Source organism: Lotus japonicus, chromosome 1, assembly GCF_012489685.1.
Source record: "Lotus japonicus ecotype B-129 chromosome 1, LjGifu_v1.2".
NCBI lineage: Eukaryota > Viridiplantae > Streptophyta > Magnoliopsida > Fabales > Fabaceae > Lotus > Lotus japonicus.
The window spans coordinates 33,729,855-33,749,495 of record NC_080041.1 but is presented as its reverse complement, the minus strand read 5'-3'; the positions used below and the strand labels follow the sequence as shown (position 1 = coordinate 33,749,495).

The window sequence follows — 19,641 nt, the reverse complement described above, 5'->3', positions numbered from 1 at the left end:
TTCCAACCCAACGCAGAGCAACAACCTCAGACAGCAAATGTTACTATTTTGCTTTCTCACTTTCTTCCTAGCTAGCTAGATAGAGAGCTTCACTTCACATAGCCAATTCAACACTGCCATTGCTATTGCCATTGCATTGGTTCAGTTTCCATGGAGAGAGTTATCAGAGGAAAGTATAAAGTCGGTCGCAAAATTGGTAGTGGATCCTTCGGTGAAATTTATATTGGTCAGGATCAGGAACATTCAGTTTTCATTTTAATTTTAGTAATTTATTCATTTTTGTTCAACATGTGTTTGTTATATTGCCTTTACCAGGGTCGCATGTCGACACTTCTGAGATTGTGGCCATCAAGATGGTGAGTCAATTCTTTGTAGTTTTAATGATTTCATAATCTTAATTTTAAGGGAACTTAATTGAAAATCATCAATTCTTTGTCGACACCTCTAGGGTGTTGATGAAGTAAAGAGAAGTAGAAGGTATTTAGTAAAAAGGAAAGCATTTATTTTTTTAAAACACAAATACTCTCTCTATTTTTAATTATAAGTCATTTTTAGGACAAAATTTATATCAAGTGATTGACATTTGTTTTTAGAAATAAAATCTACTGGTCAATGTTTGGATAGAGAACTTAATGGAAATAGATTTTAAGAACTTAATCTAAGTTTTTTCTTTTTTTAATTCTGAAATCAAAGTTTTCTTTTTAATTCTGAAATATAACTCACCTTAATATTTACAAAACATTAAATACATTTTTTTCTAATTTTATCCTCATATTTAATATGAAAGATGATTAGTTTTTGAAAATTTATTAACTTGGAGAAATAAAATTCATGAGAAATTAAACATAATTAAAGTATAGACAGAAGTTAAGTAAATTTGTAAGTTTTTAAATAAGAGTAATTTATGCAAATTAATAATTTTTTTTTGCAAATTCATTTATTGTAACCACTTTTCTTAATCAAAGAGAATTAGTTAAAAGTTTTTTTTGATAAGCCAAATTGTATTAAAAAATAGAGAGGTACCCCAACCCTTAATACATGAAGAGAAAATTAAAGACAAAAATAGTAACAACAAGAGAATTAGTTAAAAGTGACTTATAAACAAGATAATTTTTGAAGTAATTGGAAGCATTTAATAAAGTGTATTAAATTCTTTAACAACAAGAACCTCTCTTTTTGATACCTTTGCATTCTACTCCCTACGTTTCAAAATAACTGTCAACTTAGAGCATCTCCAATGCAAAATTCTTAGTTCTTATTTTTTAATTTTTTAGTTAAGAACTAGAAATTGAGTTCTTAACCATTGGAGGTGCTGACATAGAGTTTTTAGTTCTTAAAAATAAGAACTCAGTTCTTATATAAGGAGTTTTACTTTTTGAGTTCTTAGCATAAAAAATTATTTTTTCTCTCTCATACAAATTACTTTATTACTTAATGAGTTTTGTTTTATTATTTTATGAAAATAAAAAGTATAAATAATGTGGTTGGTGGGACCAAATGAATAGTGGTAAGAACTAAGAACTAAAAACTCATGGTTTGAGCAAAATTGCTTTGAGAGTTGCTTAAGCACATGTGGCAATACGGGCCCACATGAATAGTGCTAAGAACTAGCATTGGAGATGCTCTTAGATAAATAAAATTATTTCATAATAAATGTCAACTTAAAATTTAAGGAAATTCGATTGATGATTTTCCATATAATACCCCTATGAGAATAATAAATGAGGAGAGATAAAAATACATTTTAAAGGATAAAATATAAAACAAATAATATGTTTAAAAAAGTTAACAACCAGAAATAAATAAAAAACACATTTTTTTTTTTGAATATATATGTTTTTTTTTAATTTCTTGACAATTATTTTGAAACATTTGGAGTAATATATATGATATATGGATGTGACTTATAACGTCCATCAACTTGTTTTGTAGGAGAACAAGAAAACTACACATCCGCAGTTACTGTATGAGGGCAAGTTATATAGTATTCTTCAAGGAGGATGTAAGTTATGACAGAAATACTTACATATGTGAAATATAAATACTCTTCTGACTTTTTCCATGTATTTTATTAATTGTTTCTGATTCCTCATAGTCATGGATTTGCAGGTGGTATTCCGAGAATGAAATGGTGTGGTACTGATGGAGATAACAATGTTCTCGTTCTTGAACTTCTCGGACCGAATCTTGAAGATTTCTTATGCTACTGTGGTGGGAAGTTTTCATTAAAAACAGTTTTGATGTTGGCTGATCAGATGGTAATTATTGATTCATTTTGGAGTAGTTTCTTAGTTTTCCATGAAGGAAAACATTTCCTAGATGCTTTTCAATTGCACTTTGGATATGAATATGATCATATTTTCTGCATGTTATTGTAACAGTTTTATCCCTTAACATTCCATCTATTTACATTAAACTTCCTTCAATGGGAATTATTTAACACATGAATTTAAAATTGAGTTTGTTATATTTATTTGACTACAGCTTACTAGGACAGAGTATTTGCATTCCAAGGGATTCTTGCATAGAGATATGAAACCAGATAACTTCCTTATGGGTCTTGGGAGGAAAGCTAACCAGGTAGCTTAATTAACATTAACTCACTGGCTAAGTAATGTGGATAATTTACAAATGTGGTAATTCCTTCTTGCTGCAAATGTTATAGGCATGTTATATATGAATTTCAGCAATATGTTACACTCACAGGTTAATATGATTGATTTTGGACTTGCAAAAGGATATAGGGACCCTAATACAAACAAGCATATCCCTTACAGGTATGAGATTATGTGTACAATTTTATTTTAATCTTTTCTTGTTTTGGCTCTTACTTTATTGTGTGATGTTTATGTTGTAAGGTTTTGTAGTCACTCGAACATAAATAACTACCTGTGATATTCTTTCAATTTGTGAAAATAAACGATGAGAAATCTTTCTTTTTTAGATCATTTCTCTGGATGAAAAACAGATTTCTCTCATTTGCATGATGAGATGTTAACTAAATTTAATGGTTTCTTCTTGTTTCTTTATTAGTTTGCAGATTTACAAAAGATTAATTGTTTTAAAAATGATGGTGGACTTGATATAAAATATATACCAAATTAGAGTATATAAAGGATAGTATATTAGAGGAAATGGGTGTGAAACTTTCAAATTGTATATGTTTTGGGTAATAACACTAGGATTAAAATTAAAAAAAAATCCTCTGCTCTCTATGACTCATTTTTATCCTCATGTAAGCTTTTAAGACTATACTGGTAAATTTCTTTAAAAAAAGACTATGCTGGTAAATGTTTGTACTTCCGTAGACTTTCAAATTCATCCATATATAGTAATTTTGCTTTTTTTAATTTTTTTAGATAAGCCAAATAATATATTAAGAAAATAATTAGTCTCTTTGCTTCTAGAAGTAAATGCATATTTTGTTGATCAAATGAAAACTTCAAAGTTTAAGTATATAGCTTTGATTTCTAACAACTCTTTTTCCCAAAGAATTTTGATTTAGTCATTTAGTGTGACTTGTACTTTGCAAGTTTAATTTTAGCAAGGCAGGTTATTGTTGCTTATTATTTGTTTTAACCTTGATAAACTCATCCAGAGAGAACAAAAACTTAACAGGAACTGCACGCTATGCAAGTTGCAATACTCACCGAGGAATTGGTGAGTTGTTTTTCTTGTTTATGGTCTATAGATTGTAACCAACAATTTTTCCTCAATTTTACTTTTACTTCTTTAGAGCAAAGTCGTCGAGATGATTTGGAGTCTCTTGGCTATGTTCTTATGTATTTTATAAGAGGAAGGTATGTCTCATCCTACTAATTGTACTTTTATCCCTTCTTGATTTTTTAAAATTGATGTTTGTTACTTAGGATTTTCAGGTTGATGTAGCTTGACCATTTGGTTCTATTTTAGCCTTCCTTGGCAGGGTCTACAAGCTGCCACCAAAATGCAAAAATTTGAAAAACTTTGTCAAACCAAGTTATCAACTTCCATTGAGGTATACACACAAATTTTATCATTTGTTACTTATACTTATTTTTTTCCTTCACCAAAACTTATATGAACGATTTTACGACTCATTTATTGTTCAAAAATTAGCTAGAAACTTGAATGGAGTTTGACTTGGTAGACTTTCCTTTCCCATACACTCTTTCTATTGTTTTAATTTATTTAAGTTAAACAACACATGAATATTATTTTCAAGAAATTTGTTGGAGTAAACCATCATTTTAGTATCTGAAAGATACTTAGTCGGTCACTTTAGTCCATGAAAGAAAGAAGTCACTTCTTGTTCGCCAATGATGAAATACACACTGGTTCTAAAGCTAGTTTATCTAATCTCTTTTTAGGTAGCCTTCTTTATAACACTTCTATTAACCGATTATTGCTGAAATATATGCTATGTTAATTAGTCTGTTGTATAAATTTCTCTTTACTGTGACGCCAATCTATTTTAAACCAAAACGGGAATGATGCTAATTCCTTATTTGTTGTTACAAAATAGTCTTGCAGGAGTTTAATATGTAACTTATAAGCAACAATGGGGAGTAGGACTTTGATAGATTTCACCTTCATATTTTGAGAAAATATTTCGTAACAATTGATTCTTTTAGCCATTACATCTACAAATTCATGTCTTCAAGGGAAATTTGCTTTGGTGATCAATCGTTTGGTTTTTATTTATTGAAGTTTTTTTTTTTCAATTACGATGTACTTAACCTTTAATGTTGTACTAGATTATATGCAATGCGTTCATTGACCTTTATTTTTCAAAAAAAAATTTATTGGCTGTTTTATTCACTCATAATGATCCTCATCCACACTCAAACTTCTCATGCTAGAACTCTAAATTTAGCATTAGCACAATACCTTAGAACTTTGTTCTTCTTCTTAATACTTGATCACAAGATTTTCTTCTTAGAATATTCTATGTTATAGCAGGAGGTTGATTTCCTATAAGTAATCAAACCTACATAATGAGTATCATTGTATACATTGAATAATAAGTTTTTACTCATGTACCTCTTTCTACAGGGATATTGAGGTAAGGGTTATGTTTTTTGTAATTGAACTTTGAGCGAGTTTTGATTTTCGTCCCTCAGTGGCGTAATTTTCAAAAAAGGCCCATGTACTTAAGAGAAATAGTCGGGATTGGTCCCTGTCGGAGGGGTGGTGTTGATCACCGTGCTTATTTGTCACGATTGGCTACATGGCAGTGCCACATCAATTAATGAGGTGATGTGGATTTTTTCCCTTTTCATTTAAATTTAAACATTTTAAAATCATTACAAAAAATTAAATATAAAAAATGTACAACTATTTCCCTTAAGTCCAAGGGTCTTTTTCATAAGTTACACATACGAGAGACGAAAACCAAAACTCGCTCAAGGTAGGTTCAGGGATGAAAAACATATTTAACCCTTAAGGTAAATAATGCTAATAAAATATGCTAATTTTGGTTTGTGTGTTCTAGATTTAGGAGTTTCCATACCAGCCTCTAATGTAAAGCTTTGTCAACTACTTATGGATTTCTTCACCAACAATTTGGTGATTTTTTCCATTGGAATTCCAATAGCTTAACATCTAAGCTTTTAGTGTTATTGAGAAGATCTAGGACATACTTATATTGAAAAATAACCGATAAATATATTTTTGGGTAGGACAATTATTTAGAAATATGTTGGAAATAGAGAGGGATAAACGGAAAACTCACATACTTTTATTCATAATAACATCCTTTAAACATAAGAAAATCATAATTTAAAACTGATAACACTTCTACTATTAATATGAAAACAAATCAAAAATAAAAACTACACATAAATTTGTAACAGACTATTTACACCCTTAATTCCAATAATTATAACTTATAACAGTAGGAATTTTAATAAACTGTAATAAACATTGATTCAGAATCTCAACACACCTTCAAGAACCATCCAAATTTCTCGTCTCTTAATTTCTTAGGGTCTGATTGATTGCATTTTTAGTTTGTCACTTTTTAAAACAATTTTCAGAAACATTTTTTAAAAATAGTTTTCAGAAGATGAAAACAGTTTGAATGACATGTTTTCCAACATTTATAAAACTAATATCTGAAAAGTAAAAACAGAAACTAAAAACATCTTTTAGTTGTTTTGGTTTTTTAGCTTTAAAAACTGAAAATGAGAGTTGTTTTCAAAAAAGTAGCATACTCCCTAACTAAACATGTGTCTATAACTCACAATAGAGAGTCAGTGTTATCACTCAAGATTGTCAATCTCTAGAGATTACCTAATCTCTAGAGATTACCTAATCTCGTAGAAAGAGGTGATCTCGTAACGCAATATCGTAACGTAATCTCGTAAGAGATTACCTCATACAAAAATAATACTTTTAAATCCATAATAATGACCAAGTCACACTAATAGTACTCCTTACATTCCAAAATGGGTGTAGTTTTAGCTTTTCACTTTTTTTTTTCAAAATGGTTGTTGTTTTAGCATTTCAAGACTATTTATCACATCTTCTTCCATATATACACTCATTTAATATTTTATCTCTCACCTAACACCTCCAATTCTCACCAATTACAATCCTCGCCAATCACTTAACAAATAACTATCATTCTCTCTCTTTAATAAATCTTAACTTTAAATAGGGTGTTATAGGAAAATTTTATATCAATTAATGAGCTCTTAAACTATGTGCATTACCTTAAACAACAATCATTTTGGAACGGAGGGAGTACTAAAAATTATCCAAATCATTCAACAACGACAATTAAAACCATGCATAAAATTATCAAATATTCAAATCTAAGGTACGTATGCCATAACAATTTAACAAAGCATCAATACAAATTATGATAAATGTAAGACAATAGTAACAAATAGGTCACTAGAGGTTATATGAGTGGAACGAACAGTGGCTGTAAATGCAAGAATGATGATTGATTTTGTTAAAAACCTTAAATTGGTAGGTTAAATGTCTGAAATGCCCCTGTACTACTCTTTTTTTGACATTTCAGACCAAGTAAGCTAATCTCGTTGTAATGTTACGATATTAAAAGAGATTAAGAGATATCTCTAGAGATCACATGAGATATGAAAAAATAGTTATTACCGCGTGTTGATCTCGTTTTTGGTACCAGATATCGTAATCTTGTAAGAGATTAAGAGATATCTCTAGAGATCGACAACAATGTTATCACTAATAGTCTTTAACCTATTGACAATCATTTTAAACTTTCAAGCAATTCTTACGTCATGACACTGCACAAATCTAAAGCTGAAGATACATTAAAATAATAATAATAACATTAGAATTCATCTTGGAGTTATTTTGGTATTATCATTGTATTTTGATTTGTTGTGCCTAATAGATGCTTGTTCATAAACGAATTATTCATAATTTTCAAGATTTATAATTACTAGAGAACCATACAATGGAGCATTGTTAGTGGGAGGCAAAGCCTAAGTATGTGTGAAGCTAAGAGTCGCAAATTAAAATTAGAATCATGCAAAACTGGATGAAACATATATATGATAGGTACTCACGGTTAGTAGTTAGTGAGCTTGGAAGTTTTAGCAATTTTTTAGTGGTTTAGAAGATTAATGAGGTATGTTGCCTATGAATAAGAGTGGTCAGACAACATTGGGTCCACCTTTTGCATCACTGGGAAATTGGAATTAGAAAGAGGGTCGAGACTCTCTTGTATTTCTCTCCGATTTCCTAATTAGGAGTTAGGAATTTGTGTGAATAATATCATGATTCTGTTTCGGGTATATCGATTTACCCAACAAATCTGGTATCTTCATATAACTTCCAAGGTTATGGTAGAAAATACATTCTATATTTTTTTGGTACTTATCATCGGTATCAGAGCACTAGTTGTGGTGCCCTAGCCAAGAAGATCAAACAACAAAACAACAATAAAAAGGATATGACTGGAGGTTTTGTGAATTCATTTTCATCAAAGACAAGGACAAAAATCATTGGCATGTTGTGAGAGTTACAAATAGTGTGAGGGAATAAGAAACAGTTTTAGATTGGTGGAGAGAACTCGATGAGCGAAATCAGAAGAAGAAAGAAAGGAGTGCATCAGAGGCATTACAGAGGGAAAAGTAGGAAAGAAAAGTACTCAAGGCTAAGACGAAGATGACGCTAGCGGCAACAGAGGTGAGTGATGGGCCATCTACAGTTTCAGGATGGCTGAGAAAGCATTTGAAATAGAGACTTAGCTTTGATCCTACAAGGAGATGGTATCGTTGGATCCATCAGAAACCGACAATGATGGATAAACACAAGCATCCTCTGCCACCAGTGTTGAATAAAGGATTGACCAAGGTGGCGTCAGCTGCGAAGCTCCAATAACAACTCTTCACATCCGTAGGGATTAAGTTGTTGGGTGATAGAAAGAAGGGATCGGTGCCCCAAAATTACAAGGCACATCATTCACGGTAGGGTTGTAAGGGGGCGGAGAACCCACCTCTACCGTTGGATCGGCATAGTCACAATTTTCTGTTTAGGAAGATGAGATCGCTCAAGCAATTACCACCTAAACAACCTAACAACATGGTGCGTCCAGTGGTTTGTGTGTCTTTGTGGGTAGAAAAGGCAGAGTCGTTACATGTGGGAAGGACATCGAATGAGTGGATCGGGAGACCACCATCAAAGCTGCTGAATCCATATCCTTGAAGGTTAGAGAAGGCAAAGCAGTCACCGGCTAAACTGCCGAACTTGTGAGGTGGTGACAAGTGTGACTTGGCGTTGCTGGATGTGTAGGCATGTGATTGGGTGGAGAGACATGAACACAAAGGAAGGAGGGTTTGGAGGGTTGAATGTACAATTTAGACTTACCAAATGGGCCAATCCTTAATCTCATATTAGAGGAATTGGGCCTAGTGAAGATTGGACCCAACTTGGAAAAGGAATGTCGTTTTAAACATGCAACTATGCAACAAATATGTTGGGTTATTGAGTGTGACACTAATTACCCAAAGCTTAAAAGGGGAAGGAACAAAGAAGATTATAGAATTTTTGTAATTTTTTTTTTAATTTTGGATTAGATTTTAGGCTTGTATTATGTCCTTCACCTCGAGGACAAGGTAGGCTTTCAGGGGGGTATTGATAGGTACTCATGATTAGTAGTTAGTTAGCTTGAAAGTGTTAGTGGTTTGTTAGTTGGTTAGAAGGTTAATGAGGCATATAGCCTAAATATAAGAGTGGTTAGAGAGAATTTGGGTCATCATTTTTATCATTGGAAAATTGGAATTAGGAAGAGGGTTGAGACTCTCTAGTATTTATCTCTGATCTCTTAATTGAGAATTGAGGATTTGTGTGAATAATATCAGGATTCTATTCTAAGTATATCGATTTACCTAGCAAATCCTGTATCTTCCTCTAGTTCCCTATTGGTTCTTGTGTGAAATACATTATATATTTTTTGGGTTATTATTAACATATCTTAGTTTTGAAGACTCAACATATCTTATGTTATAATTTGATTGGTTGAACTTGAGGTCATTCCTCCTAAGGGAAAATTTCTTAATCTATTTTTCTTGCTTTTAGGTACTTTGCAAGTCATATCCGATGGAGTTTAGTTCTTACTTTCATTATTGTCGCTGTTTAAAATTTGATCAACGACCAGATTATGGATTTTTGAAGGGCCTATTTCGCGATTTGTTCACCCGAAAAGGTACTAGTTGATTGTTTTATCCCATGCCTTGCTTAAGATGTCATTTCATATGGTTAGATTATTTTTGCCCAATTAGCATTAACTTTCATTTTAGTTTTGTTTGATTTATGTAAGAGCAAGCTACCCCGTATAATGAGATAAGACAATTGGTGTTGTTATCGGCATCTATTGTATAAGTATAATATCTAATCGAAATATAACTATTATAGTATGTAGTAAATTTCAACTTTACTATTTTGGGTCTTGATTTTGTCCAACTCACCTAAGTTATTAGTTGTTTCAACTTGATAGCAACATACTAAAGATTATTCAAAGCTGTATAGAAATTTCTAGATTAATTTATTTTTCATCCCCAAATTTTGTTCCTAGAATCTCCATTTTGGTGCATACTTTGTTTACATTGATTGCAAAGATCCATATAGGAGAGCGGATATGCATTTAATTGAGTATAAAACCATCTTAGATCTTACTACTTCTGTCATTTTTATTGTTTTACATTGTTCATTATCCAAAATCATAAAATTTAGTTTCTGTTTTGTCATAACTTTATGAGTTACTTGATTTAATTCTCAATGTTTAGTAGTATTTAGGAAAAAATATTTTAAAATTATTGTGCATTATTTTTTGTCTCGTCTGTGTTATATATATCTACTTTGTTAATGTAATGAAATCTGGTTTGGCAGGATACAAGTCTGACTATTTATTTGACTGGACGATTCTAAAATTTCAGCAGACAATGCTACAAAGTCAATCAAATGTTCGTAGTTCCTTGGCCCTAATTTTAAATAAATTTTCTTTTATTTACTTTATGCAGCTTCCCCTCCCCTTTGTTTCGTGGGTGAAAGTTTTCATGGAAACTATTGTGTGTGTATTTTAGATTTTCGTTGAACTGAACGTGGATCCATATTGAAATCAAAGTAATAAAATCTTGCTTCTCCGGTCTACATAAAACTCAACATGTCAAGGTCTAGATTCTTTGTTGATATTTGATACCTTAAGAGACGTGAATTCGTGTTAGAATTTACTTAAACGTGAAACCAAGTATACACCAAGCCTCTTATCTCTTTTTTCCATGATAGATTACTATTCTTTTATATATATATATATATATTGTAGCATGTTAATCATTTACTTTAAATTATTGTTTTGTTAAATTTGTATGAAGGAATTAGAAACATTATTTTTTACATTCAATTCGTAATGATATGATATAATATTCTCTTTTAAATGTCTTACTATTTTTCAGGCTCCAATTGCTATCCTTAGTGATCTTGACCAACTAGATGTAGATAAGCATAAAGGTAACTTAGATCTTATATCATGCAATTGTAAAATTAAGTTCTATAATAGGTAAGAATTTGTTTTTAACTTTATTCGATTTTCGCCTTATTATTTCCTTGTAAAATTAGTTACGAATTGAATGATATTTTGATGCCCATATATAAGGGGTAATGAAAAGAAAAGAAAACAATTGTTAGTTACGAATTGAATGATATTTTGATGCCCATATATAAGGGGTAATGAAAAGAAAAGAAAATAATTGTTGTTATATGTATTTCAATTATTTTTTATGGACCTTTGTTGCATGAAAAAAAAAAGTAGTATTAGATTCTAAGACACAATGCTATTGGGTTTATTTGGATAGCAAATGTTTACATCTTTTTCATTTGTTTTTTTAGCTTTAAGCCTGTATAAGTTCTTGATTATGAAAACTTTATAACATTTCCAGTATAATGTTGTTTAACATAACATGTTATGATTACTTTGATTCATTTTTTCAGAAAATTATTCCATTCAAAATGCTGTAGAAAGACCATCAGTCAATTGTGATCCTCCACGTGTTTGTATGGAGATAAGGGCACCTAACGTTCAAAATATTAATCACAAGATTCAGGTAAGAAATATTGTAATCAAAATTTCAACATGACTTTCTTGCATCCCCATTTAATAAAATAAGTGAAATAAAACATTTTGATTTTTGAAAAAGTATTTCCACCATAGCTAAGTCCCTAATTCAAATTAAATTATTTATCACCGGTGAGGACTAATGTGGAATGACTGTGAATTACTTAAGAACTATATCATACACATAACTTATTATAGAAACTATAATTAGAGTGAAATACATCCAAATATTGTTTTACCCAATAGTATAGATTATCACCACAAGTGTATGTAAGATGTCTTTCATTTATGCAAGATACAATTATTATATGTGGTAGTATAGATTGTTTTGGTTGTGAAAGCTTTGAAATGGTTTGTCAAAAAACATTTTTGTGGTAGTTTCTACCTAATCCATAGTTTATGAATTTTAAATGTGGATTCAATCACACAAAATTGGCACTATTTTTTGGTGAAGCAATTTAGTTGAATGGGATACAATATTTGCAGACTGTGAATGTTGACTCATCTATTTCCAAAGTCTCTACAAATAATCTCTCAAAACCAAAAAGGCCCATGGAAACCTCAAAATTTGATCATGTATCTGGCAATAAATCTAGTGCTCTTGAAAGTTTTGTTCCTTCACTGCGCCGAGTTTCATCATTCAAATAGTCGGTAAAGAAATTATTTATATAGCCAGAATTTTAACTTTAAACTATGATTTTCATTATTGATATTTCCCTGTATATTGATTGCAAATTATTTCATCATAAATACTACAATGTACTATAGAGGGTTCATTTTGCTTATAAGATATAAATGTTTAAAGTGTCAAATACATTCTTTAACAGAAACAATAGACTGTCATGGAAGATGCCATTTCAATCTCTTCGAGCACGAGAGTTGTAAAAAGTGGAAAATTAACAGGGTTGGACACAATTGAAGAATAATGTATGATCTTAGTTGTTGATTGAAATCATACAAGGACCAAGCTCGAGGTAATTAGCTATAGAGCTTAATTGGGAGAGGAAATATGGAGGCTATGATGCCTAAGGGGATTTGTGTTTTCTCTATTATATTTATCTATGACGAATCAAACATGCATGGATGAGGCTTCTTTCAGTCACATGTTGTTTTACTTTGATGAAGACTCAAATTTCGATTTCTTGTCTAGTGTGCAATTGAATATCTTTTTATACTATGAACACCATCGCAATATAATCGAGACATCACTCCTCCATAACCGAACCAGCTGCCCACCACGGTCTCTCAAGTGATTTCTTCTCCAAGATGCAAAAACACAAACCTCAAAATTCTTTGTCATCATATTTGGAATATTGCTTGATATTTAGTTTATCTTAAATCTTGGCTACACATTATTAGGACTATGAAATAATGATGTAAAAGGAAAGTGATTTTGGCACCCCAAATCACACCCACCTTTTTTTCCCAAAATCCTAAAATACACTATCCCCTATTCTTCTTCCCACAACCTCACTCAGTTTAAAATACCCCTTACCATTCTTCATCTTCACCTTCATCTTCTTCTTCCCTCAACCTCACTCATCACCTTCATCTTCTTCCTTCTCGCCCCCAAGCCCCAACTTGTTCGAGAGAATTCTATCCTTCATTGTTGCTAATTAATTTAAAATATACTACCAAGTTTTAAAACCCGATAGATAAAAAACACACTTCTTAAAAATACACTACCAGAATATGTCAAAAACAAACTTCTTAAAAATACACTACCGGAATTTTCAAGATTTCGGTATCTTAAAAACACATAACTCGGTTTTAAAACAAAACACCGACATTTTAAAATACATTACCGAGTGTCGAAGACGGCATTGTATATGACAAGATCGCCTAGTATACACAAGTTTTTCCTTGTGCAATCTTGGAAAAGGGAATTTTCACCCGCTATTGTAGATTTTTTATATTCTAATCAACAAAGTTAATCTTTTTTATACATTTGACCCCAATTTAGCTTAAATTATATCAGGACCCAACCTCTCTCTTCCTCTACCTCTTTACCACCATAGTCCCTCCCCTCAACCTCCACACCCTCCACCACAACCACCATCACCACCACCAGATCTTCTTCTCCCTCCTCCACCGATCATCATCCACTACAAAAAAAGTGGGATTTAACCACCGCTGAAAACACTCAGCGTCGGTGGGAAAAATAACGCTAAATTTGGCGACGCAAAATATTTGGCGGCAGTTTTAATGGTGTTGGGTATACCGCCGCTAAATATTATGTTGATTGTAACCGCCATTATATAGAAAGCAATGTTTTTTCTTTTCTTATCATACTGGCGACTAAAACCGCTGCTAAAAAGCCCAAATTCATTTTAACATATAGACTGCACAATTTATAGGGTAGAGAACTATGAACCTTATGTCCCCTCTAAAAAAATTCGCATCAGTTTTATAAGAAGCTCAGCAATATATGTCTATATATTAGTACCACATCAAGCGAAACAAGGAAGCACGATAATTAACATGTATAACAGGTTAAAGCATACAACAAGCAAATAAGGAAAAAGTAACTTACTTGCAAAAGAAATACTTCTCGCACTATTGGAAGCCTAAAACTAATGAACAAAAGCGATAGCATAATTAAAATGTACATCACAAAAGACAAAATTGAGGCTTTATATTTCACCAAAATTTAGGCATTATAGCCCACACAGGTTAGATATTTTGCAGCGGAGGAAGTATATATCGTTTTTCAGTTCTTGCATATCCCTTCTCTCTCTCTCTCTCTCTCTCTCTCTTGTATTGAAAATAACCAATCAAATCCTTCACACCTGTCAAGATGTTTCTTAAGAATATATACCAAGTATCAGAGAATCTATGATTCCATATTTTGAACAGTTTCTAACCTGGTATGTATCTAGAGGTCTTCCTACTGACCTGGCTTTTTTCATTATCTTCCTACTCAAAAAAACATCAAATTGCTCACAGACTACTCCTGAATGAGAACCTTTCAAGCATATTTGTTTGGTCCATGAGCCTTTTCCATCTGTAGTTGATCTATCTATAAAAACGCCAACTGTTCAATTAAAGATAAGCACAATGTAATGAAATCATGTTTCCGAACCTGCCTATTTAATTCAATAAAATATCAAAAATAAAAATCACAGTTAGAATAACTATTTCAGTTCTTGCATATTCTTTCTTTCTCTCATTTTCTACTAGCATAGAGTTTCAGCTATGGAACACACAATAATCAAATTTATGAGTCAAGGAATGTAGTGCTTATTTGTTCAGGTGCATAATGGCTATCCCAAAATTGTGGTACTCTTTTTCCTTGCTATGTTGTTATCCCACTGTATTTTTCCTAGCAAGGTTTTAATGAGTATCTCTCTTGGGATTTCGTTACATGTAATTTTGTGGGTTTGTTGTGGGTTTTTAGCACAGCTCAGGTTGTACTTTAGTCACTTTATTCACTGTCAGATCATATTGTACTTTGTCCTGTCTTGAGTTGCTTTATGCTCAGACTTTTATTAATAATATACGTTTCATTTAAAAAAAAAATCCTCGACGCATGTCAAGGGTACTTACTACCCTCTTTGTCTTGGACATCTTCCAAGAATAAAATCTGAGAAAGGTAATTAAGTAATATTAATTAGATTAGATGCATTCTTTTCTCCATAGTTACAAATCATGGAATGAAAAAAAGGAAATCATAATAATAATTAAAAAATGGAAGATGCAGAGACCAAGTTCTCAGATTTGAGGTGTGAGCCGAATTAGCATTTGCATCAATTGAAGACAAAAAGTTGGGAATTTGTACATACCAAGCACAAGAGTGAAGAGAATGAAGAAAACATGTCCACTCACCATATCATGTGTGTTGAAATGTTCACAAGATATCACTTCAGTAATGGAATAGTGGACTAAGCCACAAGATGTTATGTTTCCAATTTAATGGGTTTGTCATACATAGAGAAACAGTTCAAGGTTACAACCACAAGTCAAGGGATCCATAGGTTCAAAACTGAGTTATCAAATCAAAAAGCAACACTGTAGAATTGAGAAAATATTCTGAACTAACTAAAAATATATTGTTTAGCAATATATTGCTAACTAAAAGTTCTTGGATATACACTTTACAACTAGAACTGTGCGCTGGATTATCCAGACAAATGGTGATTGAGAATCATAATATTCAAGGGAACAAACAAAATGGGGGAAGCACAAGGAGTATGCTTATGCAAAATGAAGCCTTCAAACAGAGAAAACATAAAAAAGTAAATAAAAAATGAAGCAGACTTAAGAAATCATAATAGAATGTTCAGTGTGTCAGCAAATTCTTCTTACCAAGATATCAAGTCTCCCAAACTAGGTCTTACCAAAATCGACCAAAGATGCAATAATAGAAGGGTCAGTGACATCAAGCTGGTGAAAACCCACCAAGATAGAGGAGAAACCACACCCTTTCAATCTCTCAACAGCTTGAATCCCTCTCTTCTCATCTCTGGTTGTGAGCACCACCTTGATTCCATTTGAGGCCAACCCTTTCATAGTCTTAATTCCTATCCCTTTTTAGAACCTGTAAAAACTGCATACTTGAAAACAAAATTCAGCAAAATGTTAGCACAAACATACACAATTGCTTGCTTTTTCTTACCCCTGTTATGTTTAAGCTCTCCCATGGAAGACCCTGAATCTCCTTCCCCTCAATTGTTTGTGTAGCTGATGTATCAGTGACCTTAGTAAGCTTCTACAATCATCAAACACTACAAAGAAAACAGCAAAAATAATACCCTCGGTTCAACGATGAATACATAAAAAACACTAAGAAATTTTTTCAAACACAACAAGAGTAAAGAAAAATAAACAAAGTAACAAACCATCTCCTATTCATCAAGACCCTAAAACCAGACAATGTGTTGGGGTTGCGAGAGAAGGAGCTTCAACATAACATCTGCAATGAATTTGAGAGAAAAGAAACAAATTCATATATTAGAATTGCAAGGAGATCTCAGGGAAGAAGTGTTTGAGGATGTGACGAGCACAACTGTCATGAGAGCTTGATTTGCGAGTACATTCTAAAGAGAGCTTGAGCGGTGAGCATATGTTCAAAAAAGGAGAGCCTAAAGGTGACAACTAGGTTATGTTTGAGAGGTTGACGGTTATGATTGAGATTCAGGGGAAGATAGAGGTGGGTGAAGCGGTGCAAATTGAGGGGAGGAAAGGTTAAGGGAAACAGGAAGAGATATTGAGGTTGAGGGTTTTCAAAAATGTGAGAGAAAGGGGAAGTGAATTTGGGGAGCAGCGGAATTTTTATGATTATGAAATAGCGACGGTTCCAACCGACACTATGAATAAAACAACCTCCACTAAGTCACAATCTTCAACCCTAGTTTAGAACTTTAGTGGCGGTTTTTTGGAGTGATCCCTCAACTTCTTCCTCAGATATGCAACATTGACGTGTAGGGTTGGCAAAACAATTCATCAATCCATATCCATCCAATCCAACCAAATTCATCCACATAAGAAAATAATATAAATGGATGGATTATCTTATTGGATGAATCACAATCCATCCATTTAAAATTAAAATCCACCAAACTATTATATTAAAATTTCACAGATCACTAGTGGATTTCACAGATTTTTAATGTATTGACTTGAAATCCTATTTAATTACAAAAATGGATCAAAAATCCTATAATTGAGCCAAAGCCTTAATATCCCTGAACCCTACCTAATCTCTGAAATCGACTATAAACCCGACATGAAACACTAAAATTGGTTGAAAAAACCTAAAATCGGCCTAAAACTCTAAAATCAACCCAAAACCCTAAAATCAGCAAAAATCAGACCAAAAATATAAATTCAGCCATAAATTGAAAAACCAGCCGATATTTGGGTCCAAGTTAGGTGTACGACCAATTTTAATGTTTTCAGAAGATTTTAGAGTGTAGGTCTTGTTTAGGGGTGATTTTTGGGTTCGTGTCTACTTTAGGGTTTAAGGCAGATTTTAGGGTTCAAGTCTTTTTTAGGGTCAATGTCAGGGCTCTAAGTTGATTATAGGATTTAGGTCGGGTTTAGGGTTGATTTTACTATTTTTCGTCGATTTTAGGGTTTTTTTTACCGATTTTCGAGTTCATGTTAGGTCAATTTTAGGGTTTTTGACCAATTTATGGTCGAAGTAAGGTTTTAGGCTGATTTTTGCATTTTTTGCAATTTTTAGGGTCCAGGTTGGTTTATGACGGATTTTGGACAGAGAGAGAAAAAATCAAGAAAAAAAAATGTAAAATGTAAAAATAACTAAGTTAATGGATGGATTTTAATAGATTAGTCATGGATACATTGGAATTGGAAGGACTTAAACTACTTTAGTGGATCTTAATGGATTAAAGGATTGTTGTTGATCCATCCATATCCAAATCCATCCATTTGCCACCCCTACCGATGTCCTCCTTCTCTATAAGACCCAAAAAAGTATTAATATTTTATTATAATTTTGGAAGTTTTTATTATCATAATAATAATGTATGTGAAATTTTATGTGTTTTTAGTATAATATTGATATACTTATTTTTCGAAGTATTTTCGAGAAAAATATTCTCATAAAATATGTGTGACATGGCAAGATATTGTGACGTGACAAGATTTTGTGAACCACACCTAGGAAAGGAGTGAGGCCACGCTTACCATGTCTTGGGGGGAGAAGAGAACAATTATTTTAATTATTTTTTGATTTATTGGGAGAAAAGAGGATTATCTCTTATTTGAATTAAGAGATAAGATATAATATATTTGCTTTTGTTTTAAATTAATTAAATACCGAAAATATATTTCAATTCCTTAGCATTCTAGTGATAAGGAATTAACTCAGAAATTTCTCTCTCACATTTCTCGAACTCAACGTGTTTCCTCTCTTTCTCTTGGGGAAGAAAATTATTTTCTTTCTTTCTTTCTTTCTTCTAAGTACAAGATGAGGATATCAAAAGAAGTTTAAAGTGGATTTGAAAGATAAAGATATTTGAAAAGAAGATAAAAAAAAAGAAATAGATTTCTATCAATGACGTAGCTGCACATTGCATGAGCTGTTTCTCTTAGCACATACATTTGATTGACGATCCGACTAGTTAGATTGAAGATATATGAGTTGTTTACAACATACCGAAATTTCAGTTCGATCCAACGCTAATGAGTCTGTACTAGTTATTTTATGAAAATAGGTCAAAATTGTCAACTTCATATTTAAGGTCGGTTTTTGCGAATTTTATCACATATCTTCACATTGGAACGTATTGAGACTTCAAGGGAGGATGCTCTGGAGATATTGGGGCTCTTCTAGGGTAAGGATTCCACTGTTCTAGTCCGGTCCGGTTAGCAAGGTTCATGAGTATCTAGGACGTTCTTTTGGGAAGGAAACCGACCAAAGTAAGAGCGCTCGGTTATAGAGCGCCTTTTGTCTGTGATTGTGTGCTATTGGTTTGTTTGAATGCATGATATATGATTTTTGTAAGAGTGACTTCGGTGCTAGAAGTGTCAAGAGCCATGCTTGTCATATTGCTATTTGACAATTGTTATAGCATGCTTGAGTTTGTGGATTTGTTTGTTACATGATTTTGTTTATGATATTTCTATTTGATAATTGTTGATCTATGCTAACTTGCCATGATACTTGTTGACTTGGAAATTATTTTGAAGTTGTTGTTTTTACGGCATGTGCGTCGTAGGAGTTGAATGCCAATCCATGGTAGGTTACTAGTATTTAGGCTAGTAACTTGGTGTCCGTGTGATTGTCCACCTTACAAGATGTTTTGGTTAAAGTGGCAAATCCCTGGTAGGTTACTAGTAGTGAGACTAGTAACTGGGTGTCCTTATGATTGTCTCGTCTTGTGAGACGTTTGAAACAGTTTTGTTTGGTAGTTCACATATAGTAACTTCATCCTAGACTAACCCTATGATATTTGACTTGTTAAGTTGTGTCATTTGAACGTGTTGTTGTTTTTGGATATTATATTATGTTGCTTATATGAACATGCTTGTATAACATGCTATTATATGATGTCTATGTTTTCTTTGAGTTGACCCTTGCTTGTTTGAATGTG

General features: G+C 32.4%; 1 protein-coding gene across 2 annotated transcripts; it reads left to right on the top strand.

Moving 5' to 3' along the window:
• Window positions 1-29: 29 nt before the first annotated feature.
• Window positions 30-12,761, top strand: LOC130734473 (casein kinase 1-like protein 3). 2 transcript variants are annotated; one of them, XM_057586914.1, is made up of 15 exons: window positions 30-226; window positions 316-356; window positions 1,933-2,002; window positions 2,110-2,258; window positions 2,485-2,580; window positions 2,707-2,777; window positions 3,599-3,660; window positions 3,737-3,800; window positions 3,913-3,997; window positions 9,553-9,679; window positions 10,363-10,436; window positions 10,926-10,980; window positions 11,461-11,573; window positions 12,071-12,235; window positions 12,412-12,761. In XM_057586914.1, the coding sequence occupies exons 1-14, from the start codon at window positions 151-153 to the stop codon at window positions 12,230-12,232; spliced, it is 1,245 nt and encodes a 414-aa protein (XP_057442897.1). In that variant the 5' UTR covers window positions 30-150; the 3' UTR covers window positions 12,233-12,235; window positions 12,412-12,761. The 2 variants fall into 2 exon arrangements, with proteins under 2 accessions (XP_057442897.1, XP_057442898.1); XM_057586915.1 differs by lacking the exon at window positions 12,071-12,235 and having other exon boundaries at window positions 40-226.
• The last annotated feature ends 6,880 nt before the right edge of the window (window positions 12,762-19,641 follow it).